The sequence below is a fragment of the Aethalodelphis obliquidens genome, unplaced genomic scaffold (assembly GCF_003676395.1).
Source record: "Aethalodelphis obliquidens isolate GAN/ISIS:26980383/991018 unplaced genomic scaffold, ASM367639v1 scaffold5, whole genome shotgun sequence".
Lineage (NCBI taxonomy): Eukaryota > Metazoa > Chordata > Mammalia > Artiodactyla > Delphinidae > Aethalodelphis > Aethalodelphis obliquidens.
This window is the reverse complement of record NW_020837949.1, coordinates 6,187,782-6,199,559: the sequence shown is the minus strand read 5'-3', so window position 1 is coordinate 6,199,559 and position 11,778 is coordinate 6,187,782. Positions and strand designations below refer to the sequence as shown.

Here is an 11,778-nt window from a genome sequence, read left to right as displayed (position 1 = left end):
TTAAGTCTTTCTTGCCCTACCTTAACATGTAAATTTTATTTCATTATTTCCCCCCTTTAAGATCATTAATCTTTCAGTAGAAAGCATTTGGTGAGCAAATATGTGGTCCCCCAAGGCCAGGAGGGTTGCTTATCTGCTCTGGATCCACCATGTCCCCCAATGCCCTGTCTTAACAGCCCAGTTCTTTCTTTCCTTTAAGGGGATTAGGCTAGTAGAATGCTTGGCATGGACTGATAGGCAACTCTAGGTTGTCCGATAAGACTTATGCCAATTTTACTCTGTATGTGAACTGTGCGTGCCCACTATTTTATATAGAGCTATAGATATGATCGGTAGTTTCAAGTCATTTAGACATCGGTATTTTAGGTGGAGTTTTGAATATACATCGAGAGGCACAAGAGATTATTACTCTCTAAATGACATAGAACACAATCAACATGGCCAACAACAATAGCAAAGTCAGAAGCAGAGATTTAAGCTACGAGTCCCCAGAACTGAGCCATTTATTCAAGATTTCATTTAGACTAGAAAGGGAATTCCCCAGGGCAGAAATCTGGCTTCTTATGTGAGTCATTAGAAGGTTATGTTAGAGGACTCATCTGGTATGAGCATAACGCTGTCTGGATTATAGCGTAAGTTTTCACCTGCAAAGCAGTTTTAAAAATCAAGTGTCGTTTGGTTTTTCAGCAGGACTTTCTCATCATAGAAACTTCAGAACTGAGTAAACTAATGGAATGTAGTAAACCAATATGGGGGTATAGGCCGATGGGGAGACTTTTTATAGATGATAGAAACATCTGAAAAGTCAGTGACAGAAAGTTATGTGGGGTTATCTCGGCCTTGTGTGGACTTAGGAATTGGATGACAAATCCAACAGCAGCTAAATTGCCCCTAGTCACTATATTCTGTGACAGTGTCACTAAAGAGTTCTCTTCCTGTCCTGAACTTTGGGGCAAAAACATAGCTAGAAATAAAACAATAACTTTTTGATAGAGAGACAGACTTTTGGTAAACAGTACAATTGAACCGGTAGGATGGGTCTTACAGGCCTGGTTTCGACTCTTGCTGTTGTCATCTTCTTCTCATCCTAGCTTCGTGATGCTCGCCTTAGTTGAAGCCAGAAACAGGGATCCAAGTCCATTCAAGTGGAGGGGTCTTTTTAAGACGAGAGGTGTGAGTCCATGAATTAGTGTCTTTCAGTTTGGCTGTGCATGGATTAGTTAATAATACTGATACTTGATAAGGTTCTTTCCATCATGGCTGCAAAGAATCTTTTATCTGATGTCCTTTCCAACAAACAAAATCTCTAGGTTGTAATCCACGATCCTTTGCACCTCCTGGGAGCTTGCTGTAAAAGTAGTTACCGATTTTTTTAATTGTCTCAGTAAGTCCCTGTCAATAATACAATATATTTCCTCTGCACCACTATGGGTGAAGTTTTCCAAAATATTGTTTTCCCCAGAAAAACCTTTTTTCAGACACCCAGCAGGTTAAAGAATGTACATGTTGGAGTAATAGCCATTGGGCTTCAAAAGACGCTATAGGTTTCATTTTGTTTTATCAGGTCTAAACCATATCTGTGTGGAGGGGTCAAAATTCCCCCTTTTTGTTGCCGTATCTGTTTCTCTCCTTTAGAGGTGATTTCTTGAGCCTGTAGAAAGAAATCTTTTATTGAGTTAGCAGGGTTAGCGGACAGCAGTGGACATTCTGGAGGCTGGACAGGACGAATATTAAAGCTGCCCATCTGGCGGCAGCATCCGCAAGCTGGTTTCCTTTAGCTTCTGCAGCATCAGATTTGGAATGCCGTGTTGTTTTCCTAATTGCTAACTGTTTGGGCAGTTGTATAATGATTAATAACTCTTCAACCTGTTTTCTATTCTTTTTAAGTTGTCCTGAAGAGGTTTAAAACCTCACTGTTTTCACAGCATTCCAAAGTTGTATGCCACTCCAAAAGCATAGCAACTGTCGGTATAAATATTTGTTACCTGGTCTTCCCTGGTGGCGCAGTGGTTGAGAGTCCGCCTGCCGATGCAGGGAACGCGGGTTCGTGCCCTGGTCCGGGAAGATCCCACATGCCGCGGAGCGGCTGGGCCCGTGAGCCGTGGTCACTGAGCCTGCGCGTCCGGAGCCTGTGCTCCGCCGCGGGAGAGGCCGCAACAGTGAGAGGCCCGCGTACCGCAAAATAAAAATAAATAAATAAATAAATAAAACAAAAAGCTCGCACTTCTTGAGTGCTTCTCTGGAGGCAGGCTTTGTTCTAAACACTTTATCCTTATTGTCCAACCGATTTTTCCATTTATTTCCATTTCACCGGTGGGTGAATGGAGGCCCAGAGAGTTTAAGCAAGGAGCCTAAGGCCACACAGCTGTTCCCGATGGTGAGATGTACTAGACTCGAAACCTGGCAGCCTGGCTCCAGAGCCACATCTTTGAACTTCTACACTAAATTTCAGATTTTATCTACATAAAAAATATCGTGTTGTATCAAAAATGCAGCTTTGCCGTCAATACCCATGGCACAACAGGCATTTTGTGGGATTTGAGGGGCACTGTGAATCTCCGAGTGGCCTAAAGCTGGAGAGATAAGAGCTGTCCCGCAGATAACACACAGAGAAGGGGAAAAGGAGTTTGCACAAGTAAGAAAATCTACGGGACTAAAAGAGGTTTATGGACCAGGGAGGAGACAGCAGAATTAAAGTCGATGGACAGCAGAGACCAGAGCAGTGTTGGGAGCTGCGTGCGTCCCCTGCTGCCACTGAGGGCTGCCTCGAGCTGGGCGGGGACGAGCCAGGAAGTGAGTCTGTGGGAAAAACACGAGGCCAAGGGATATCGTAGTCCAAGACCCGACCTGGTGGAAACCCATTTCCTCCCATAAAACTAAGTTCATCTATTCCACTGCATTCCAGACCATGGGGCGGAAGACCCTGGCCCTCGGCTGGGCGGGTGCTGTCATCCTGGTGCTACAGACATTGGCCGTGGCAGAGGGCTCCCCACGGACCCCGGGCAACAAGGGCAGGGTGTTTGCGGACCTGAGCGCCCAAGAGCTGAAGGCCGTGCACGGCTTCCTTTGGTCCCAGAAGGAGCTGAGGCTGCAGCCAGCCAGCACGTTGACCATGGCCAAGAACTCCGTGTTCCTCATTGAGATGCTGCTGCCCAAGAAGCAACACGTGCTGAAATTTCTGGATAAAGGCCGCCGGGCTCCCGTTCGGGAAGCGCGCGCTGTCATCTTCTTCGGAGCCCAGGAGCATCCCAACATCACCGAGTTTGCTGTGGGACCACTGCCCAGGCCCCATTACATGCGACACCTGCCCCACAAGCCCGGGCACCAGGCCTCCTGGGCCTCCAGGCCCATGTCCAAGGCAGAGTATAGCCTCCTGAGCCACACCCTGGAGGAGGCCAGCAAACCCCTGCACCAGTTTTTCCGTCACACCACAGGCTTCACGTTTGGAAACTGCCACGAGCAGTGCCTGACGTTCACAGACGTGGCGCCCCGTGGCCTGGCCTCCGGCCAGCGCCGCTCTTGGTTCATCCTGCAGCGCCATATGGAAGGCTACTTCCTGCACCCCACGGGGCTGGAGCTCCTGGTGGATCACGCAAGCACGAACCCCCAAGACTGGACGGTGGAGCAGGTCTGGTACAACGGGAAGTTCTACCGCAGCCCCGCAGAGCTGGCTCAGAAGTATGACGACGGAGAGGTGGATGCGGTAGTCCTGGAAGACCCGCTCGCCAAGGACAAGGATGGAGAGAACCTACCAGAGGCAGCCCTCTTCTCCTTCTACCAGCCACGTGGGGACTTCGCCATCACCAAGAACGGCCCCCGCCTGGTGCAGCCCGAGGGCCCCCGCTACAGCCTGGAGGACAACACCGTGCTCTACGGGGGCTGGAGCTTCGCCTTCCGGCTGCGCTCGTCCTCGGGGCTGCAGGTCCTGGACGTGCACTTCGGAGGTGAGCGTATAGCCTACGAGGTGAGCGTGCAGGAGGCCGTGGCGCTGTACGGAGGACACACGCCCGCGGGCATGCAGACCAAGTACATAGACGTCGGCTGGGGCTTGGGTAGCGTCACTCATGAGCTGGCCCCTGGCATCGACTGCCCGGAGACTGCCACCTTCCTGGATGCCCTCCACTACTACGACGCCGACGGTCCTGTCCTCTACCCTCGAGCCCTCTGTCTCTTCGAGATGCCTACGGGGGTGCCCATCCGGCGGCATTTCAACTCCAACTTCAGCGACGGCTTCAACTTCTACGCGGGCCTCAAGGGCCAGGTGCTCGTGCTGAGGACCACTTCGACGGTCTACAATTATGACTATATCTGGGACTTCATCTTCTACCCCAATGGGGTGATGGAGGCCAAGATGCACGCCACCGGCTATGTCCACGCCACCTTCTACACCCCCGAGGGGCTGCGCCACGGGACCCGCCTGCACACACACCTGCTTGGCAACCTGCACACCCACCTAGTGCATTACCGCGTTGACCTGGACGTGGCAGGTAGGACTCGGGCTCGGAACCACCCTCCGGGCCAAATGTCCACATCAGAGCAATAACTTACACTCATGGGAGACAGTGCTTAGACCCCCCCTGGAAGCGCGGTACCAGGAGAGTTTACCCAGCCTGCATGCGTGGAACCTGCAGTGCTAGAAATCCGTGTGCCCCTGCAAAATGGTGAACGTGAATAGTGCCAGCTGTTCCCCTGGTGCTGCATTGACCCCCTAGGGGGACGGACCGGAGAGAAAGGCGTGCACAGGGCGGGGGAGGTGACAATGCCCAGTGGTGCTTTGAGTGGATGAGGTGACGTCGGGAATACTCCTCGTGTCTCCTGAGTTAGTGGTGTCACCTTAAAAGATGTCATGGGCATAATGACAGGATTTGGCCTGACATCAAATCACATGTTAGAAGAGCCCCCCGTGACCAGGTGGGCAGCTTCTTCTCACTCCGCCCCTCTTGCCCCTGGGCCCAGAGGGCACTGACATAGTCTCTTCCCCTGGGGAAAGGCCAGCTGCCCTTTGCTGGGACCAAGGCATAGTCTCTTCCCCTGGGGAAAGGTCAGCTGCCCTTTGCTGGGGCCAAGGCCTCAGCAAACAGACACAGAGCTCTGCTCTCAAGGGGAACTGTGCAGAGTCGCGGTGGAATCACCGCAGCTGCCATGCCCGACTCTGAGCTGTCTGCTAGCTCCTCGGTCCCTTCCCTCCACCACCGTCTGGCTCAGTGCACGCCCCGGATACCCTCTCCACTCCCGTGGTTTGTTGCTGGGTGTGGTCGGGAAGGAGGGCCCAGGGCGGAGCGCTTGACTCTCCTCCTTCCCTGCACACACGCAGGCACCAGGAATAGCTTCCAGACCCTGCACATGAAGCTAGAAAACATTACCAACCCCTGGAGCCCGAGACACCGCCTGGTCCAGCCGGCTCTCCAGGAGACGAAGTTCTCCCGGGAGAGTCAGGCGGCCTTCCTCTTCAGACAGACTCTGCCCAAGTACCTGCTCTTTACCAGCCCCGAGAAGAACCCCTGGGGCCACAAGCGCAGCTACCGACTGCAGATCCACTCCATGGCCGACCAAGTGCTGCCCCCGGGCTGGCAGGAGGAACGGGCTGTCACCTGGGCCAGGTGAGGGAGGCCCAGGAGGCCGGGAGGGCGGGAGGTTCTTCTCGGCGTCCCTGTGTTTCCCTGTGTCCGTGTGCGTCTGTGTTTCTGTCCAGGAGACTCTGAGTCTATGCTGTGGTGTATCCGGGCGTGTGTGTGTACGTGTGCACGTGTGTACGATCTTGGTCACGTGGCTCTGTGTTTCGGGAGGGGAAGTACAGAGCCCTGCGGAGCCCCGGAGCCTCTGTTGACAGTGCGTCCGGCTGACTCCCAGGGGATGATCCCGCAGCTGAGCGAAGGCGGTAACTTTCCCCCATCATTGGCCCTGAAGATGTTCCCTGGGAGCGGCTGGAGGCTACCTTCCTCTCTCTGCCCGGACAGGTATCCCCTGGCAGTGACCAAATACCGGGAGTCGGAGCTACGCAGCAGCAGCATCTACAACCAGAACGACCCCTGGGACCCGCCTGTGGTCTTTGAGGAGTTTCTTCACAACAATGAGAACATTGAAGATGAGGTACCAGCTCTGCCCTTTCCAGCCCCACCCTGAGACCAGATCCCCGCTCAGTCCCAAGATCTGTGCCCGGTCCCAGGATGGTGAGGGCCGGCCCGCTGCTTGGGGAGCAAGCTCGGTGGTCACTGGATTTGCCCCTTCCTTAAACATGGGGCTTAGGGGGGTTGCCCACCCCTTCCCCTCTGAACATCCTCAGCACCGCCCACCCCTCTCTCCTGTAGGACCTGGTGGCCTGGGTCACAGTGGGCTTCCTGCACATCCCCCACTCCGAGGACATCCCCAACACGGCCACGCCCGGGAACTCCGTGGGCTTCATGCTCCGGCCCTTCAACTTCTTCCCAGAGGACCCGTCCCTGGCGTCCAGAGACCTCGTGGTCGTGAGGCCTCTGGAAAATGGCTCCACCTATGTCCAGCGCTGGATCCCTGAGGAGGACGGGGGCTGCTTGATGCCTCCCCCTTTTAGCTACAATGGAACCTACAGGCCTGTGTGAAGGCCCCCTCCCCCCACTAACTCCCACCTGAAGCCCGAGTGCCCCCCCTACCCCAAGCACAGACAGTAAACCCCCTCAGGCCTCAGCTCCTATGCTGCCTCCTGCAGAAGGCGTAGCAGATGAGGCCATACACCAGGCCGGGCGTGCGGCACACACACCGATGAGAAACACAGGCCTTGGCCTCCACCCCAGAGAAGACCTCCATCACTAAGGCGAGGACACTCACTGAAATACTAGTTGACCTATCAGATCAGTTTGGAGAATCTGAGGCTGACGGCTCCCTCTCGGGGGGCTGTGGGGGACCCTTCTGGGTGGCTGACAGGCATGCAATAGTGCAACCACAGGAAGACACTATGGAAAGATCGAGCAAAATTGCCAACACCTTTACACTTTGACACACTGATCCAACTTCTCGGAGTTAACCTGGAGCTCTACCTACAAACAGAGGAAGAATAGATGTACACAGTAATCCACTGCAGTACTGTTGGTACTGGCAGAGCCTGGAAACGACCCAAACGTCCTTCTACAGGAGAGAGCCTATAGATCTGAATAAACTACGGAGTGTCCACACAGTGCCAGTTTAGGTGATTGTAAAAGAAACGAATGAACAGGGGCATTCTCTAGACTGATGGGGAAAGATCTTCAGGATATACTAAGTAAGAAAATAGGTATAGAACAATATATAGATAGCATGCTAATCTTCGTGTAAGAGAGCAATATATGTATTCATAAAAACCCAAGAAAAATACACATGATTCTAATATAAATGGTTACCCATTGTCTTCGTCCATTCAAGCTGCTGTAACAAAATACCGTAGTCTGGGGGGCTTTTAAACAGCAAAAGTTTATTGCTCACAGTTCTGGAGGCTGCAAGTCCAGGATCAGGGTACCAGCAAGGTCACGTGAGGGGCTTCTTCTGGGTCAAAGACCTGTGACTTTTCGGTACATCCTCCCATGGCAGAGGGGTGAGGGGTCTTCCGGGGTCTCTTTTATAAGAAGATTAATCTATTCGTGAGGGCTCCGCCTTCAGGACTTAAGCACCTCCCAAAGGCCCCACCTCCTAACACCATCACATTGGACATTAGCGGGGACACAGGCGTTGAAACCACAGCACTGAAGACACAGGGAGAAACGGGATGGCTGAGGCAGGGAAGGGAGAAGAGATGCTCCATTTGGCTGGGTTTCTTTGTGGGCTTTTTTTTTTTGAGTGAAGAGAGCCTGAAGGGACCCACAGTGGGGCGGGCAGGGTGGTGGGGAGGGGCGGGGTCTCCTCCCTCCCTCTGGAGGTCGAGGGAGCCTCCAAGTGTCCCGGCCACAGCGCAGTCCCAGGTCGGTGGGTCCCCAGGTGCCATCACCCCCCACCCCAGTGCTATGTTGTTTTTATCTTTTAATCATGGGAACATATTACCTACTCAAAATAATAAAATCTAAGTTTTAAAAGAAAAAGAGAAGGAGGGAGGAAGGAAGGAACTCTTATTGCTGATTAACGGGATAAAGCAGCTGGCCAGGATGGACGGATAGACAGACTCAACCCCCCACAAAGATTTCCACATTCTAACGTCCCTGGAACCTGGGAATACGTCACCTTACACGGCAAAAGGAAGGCGTTCTGCAGGTGTGATTAAGGTAAGGATCCTGAGATGGGAAATTCTCCAGGTGGCTCGATATCATCACAAGGATTTCTCAGCGTAAATCTTCTATATTGTTCTTGGGTCTGGGGTGGGTTTTTTCCTTCTGAGGGTCCTTCCCAGTAAGAGAGAGACAGGGGGTCAGAGAGGAGAGAAGCTGCCACACTGCTGGCTCTGAAGTCGGGGAAGGCGCAACAAGCCAGGGGTGTCGGCGGAAAAGGCAAGGACGTGGATTGTCCCCAAGAGCCTTTATTAGCAACACAGCCCTGCAGACTCTAGACGGTAAGAGAATAAACGTGTTGCTTGAAGCCACTAAGCCTATGGCAGCTTATGTATGGCAGCGATAGGAACCAATACAACAGGTGTGGATTTCCACCCGGACGACTGTGGCTGGAAGGAAGCAGAACAAGCGAATCCTCCGCTGCCCCCTCACCACCACCTATGTGTCCCCATCTCTGCTTGGAGCTCAGTCACCCAAGCGAGCCCAGGACCAGGATCTGCCGACTGGGAACCAGGGCACACAGGGGGAGGGGGCCGAGTCCTGGCTTTTTGACTGGATGTTAATTATACAGATTCCAACCTTTCCCCCAAGACAGAAGACCGTAATTGGTTTAAGGGGACCCAGATGAGAGCAGGTTAGAAACCAGAGGACAAGGGGCTCCTTCACATGCGTTTTGTTGTGTGTGTGGGACTGTTGCATCCCCACCCACACTGGGGGCAGCTTGAAGACCAAAACCCATCCCTCACTTACCTCTGTGTCTCTTCATAGCAGGTCTGATGGTGTTCTGCATTCAGTGGCCCCCAGTGGTGCTTGTTGAGTGGCTGAGTCACCAACAGCCTAAGAAATGCAAACTCCAGATACACCTACTCCTCGTGTCCTCTTCCCCCCACCCTGTTCTTGTTCCCTGGCCCTAATAATTTGGGCCATTTCCCTGGCTACAGCACCGCCTCCCCACCTAATGAGACGGCAAGAAAACCTGAGTGTCACACCTAAAAAGGCAGCCCCAAGCACCCCAGAGTCTTCACCTCCCCCTCGTGCAGGCTCCAGACCCCTGGTGGTCCTTGCAGGCAACCACTTTTCAACCTCCTTGCTTTGTGTGATAATACCACCTGTGTGATAACTGGCCTGCTCTTTTGAATTGCACGATTCCCTGTCCTGGGACCACTTTGAGCTCCACATCCCATAATCTGGAATTTCTAATGGATGAAACCAGGGTAAATCTGATAAAAATGAAAACATACCAAGTGTAGATGTTGGATCCAAGGATTTGGCTAGAAAGTTAAAAGGACGCCTACCAGGGAACTCCCCGGTGGTCCAGTGGTTAAGACTCTGCACTTTCATCGCTGAGGTCACAGGTTTGACCCCCGTTCAGGGAACTAAGATCCCACAAGCTGTGCAGTGCAGCCAAAAAAAAAAAAAAAAGACACCTACCAAACCCACAGGCTAGGGCATTCAAGGGTTGGTTTGCAAAAGTCACAGTATCCCCATCAATGCCTGAGAATTGATTCCGTGTTACAGTTACCCACTGCCACGTAACAAACTGCCCCAATTTAGTGGCATAAAATAACAAGTATTTTATTATGCTCCCAAACTCTGTGGAACAGGGATTCAGACAGGACACACCAGGGACGGCTTGTCTCTGCTCCATGATGTCTGGGGCCTCAGCAGGGAGGGCTCAAAAGCTGAGAGTATCTCAGAAAATGAGGAGGAACATCTGGAATCTTCTTCCCTTATGTGTCTGGCACCTGGGCTGAGATGACTCGAAGGCTATGCTCAGGAGGGACTATAGACGGAGCACTTATGCATGGCCTCTCCACGTGGCTTGGGCTTCCTCACAGCATGGTGGTCTCAGAGTAACCAAACTTCTTAGGTGGAGACAGGGCTTCAAGAGTGGGTGTTCTAGCAAACAAGAAGGAAACTGCATGCTTCTTATGACCGAGCTTCAGACGTCACATGACTTCACTTCTGCCATACTCTACTGGTCGGTGAAGTCACCAACTCCCCCAAATTGAAGGGAAGAAAACACAGACCCCACATCTCAATGAGAGGAGCATTTATTCGTATATAATTTTTGTAATCTTGAAAAATTTTGAATTATCCAAAACTAGAAATTCTAATATATGACAAAATAAAACTCAAGACCGGGAAATATCAAAAGGGACAAAGAGATATGTCATACCTATATATAAAAAAGGATACTGGAGGGAATCCCCTGGTGGTCCAGTGGTTAGGACTCAGCGCTTTCACTGCCGTGACCTGGGTTCAATCCCTGGTGGGGAGCTAAGATTCCACAAGCCTTGCAGAGCGGCCAAAAAAACATTTTTTTTAAAAAAGGACACTGGATGCATATCAACTAATCATAATGTATGAATCTTATTAGGATCCTAATCTGAGCAAAGAGAATCAAAATATTCATGAGACAATTGGGAAATTTGAACACTCATTGGATATTTAATGCTACTAAGAAATTTTTATAAATTGTTTAGGAGTGATGATGGTATTGTGGTTATGTTTTAATAAGAATTCCTTACCTTTTATAGATAGGTGCTAACGTATTTACTAATAAAATGATATGATGTCTGTCACTTACTTCAAAATAATCAAGTAGAAGGGCTGTGGAAGAGTCCGTGGGGTATAAATGAAATGAGATTAACCACGTGTTGTTGAACCTGGATTCAGGAGGGTTTGTTTTATTCTTTTCTCTACTTCTGTGTATGCTTGAAAGAGGATGATACACCTTGATAAAAGAAACAAGAGATGAAGGAGGTACAACATGTGTGCACCTAACAAGATTATCTCAAGTGCAGGAAGAAAACATACTTAGTACATAACTCAGAAACTGACAGGTCAAGCAGATGAAAACTAAGCAGAGATATAGATTATCTGAATAATACATTTAATAAGTTCAAACTTATATATTGATATAAACCTCTACACTCTACTTGAAAGTTGCTAGGAGGGTAATTCTTTTTTTTTTTTTTAATTTATTTATTTATTTATTTATTTTTGGCTGTGTTGGGTCTTCGTTTCTGTGCAAGGGCTTTCTCTAGTTGTGGCGAGCAGGGGCCACTCTTCATCGCAGTGCGCTTACCTCTCACTGTCGCAGCCTCTCCTGTTGCGGAGCACAGGCTCCAGACGTGCAGGCTCAGTAGTTGCGGCTCACGGGCCTAGTTGTTCCGTGGCATGTGGGATCTTCCCAGACCAGGGCTCGAACCCATGTCCCCTGCATTGGCAGGCAGATTCTCAACCACTGCACCACCAGGGAAGCCCTGAGGGTAATTCTTAAAAGCTCTCATCACGAGAAAAGAAAATGTAACTATGTGAGGTGATGGAAGTTAACTGGGCTTGTTGTGGTGACATTTTGCAATACGTACATGTATCAAATCATTATGTGGTACAGCTAAAACTCATACAATGTTTTATGTCAATTACATCTCAATAAAACTGGTGAAAATTTAAAATAAAAAAATAAAAGGATATGGCATGAGCAAATATGTGATGGCGATATTTCACCAAGTCTCAACTTCCTACACGCAAAAGCTGGATCATAAGAACAAAACACTGCATCTGT

At 50.7% G+C, this 11,778-nt stretch overlaps 1 protein-coding gene across 1 annotated transcript; it reads left to right on the top strand.

Moving 5' to 3' along the window:
- Positions 1-2,908: 2,908 nt before the first annotated feature.
- On the top strand, positions 2,909-7,329 carry AOC1 (amine oxidase copper containing 1). The gene is made up of 4 exons (XM_027101288.1): positions 2,909-4,487; positions 5,315-5,600; positions 5,958-6,090; positions 6,309-7,329. Exons 1-4 carry the CDS (start codon positions 2,909-2,911, stop codon positions 6,576-6,578), a joined length of 2,268 nt encoding a protein of 755 aa, XP_026957089.1. The 3' UTR covers positions 6,579-7,329.
- The last annotated feature ends 4,449 nt before the right edge of the window (positions 7,330-11,778 follow it).

Excerpts from the sequence above, each read along its gene's own strand:
- AOC1 (XM_027101288.1), top strand. The coding sequence starts at position 2,909 with ATGGGGCGGAAGACCCTGGCCCTCGGCTGGGCGGGTGCTGTCATCCTG. Across the intron at positions 4,488-5,314 it reads CGTTGACCTGGACGTGGCAG|GCACCAGGAATAGCTTCCAG; the intron begins GTAGGACTCGGG and ends GCACACACGCAG. Across the intron at positions 5,601-5,957 it reads CGGGCTGTCACCTGGGCCAG|GTATCCCCTGGCAGTGACCA; the intron begins GTGAGGGAGGCC and ends CTGCCCGGACAG.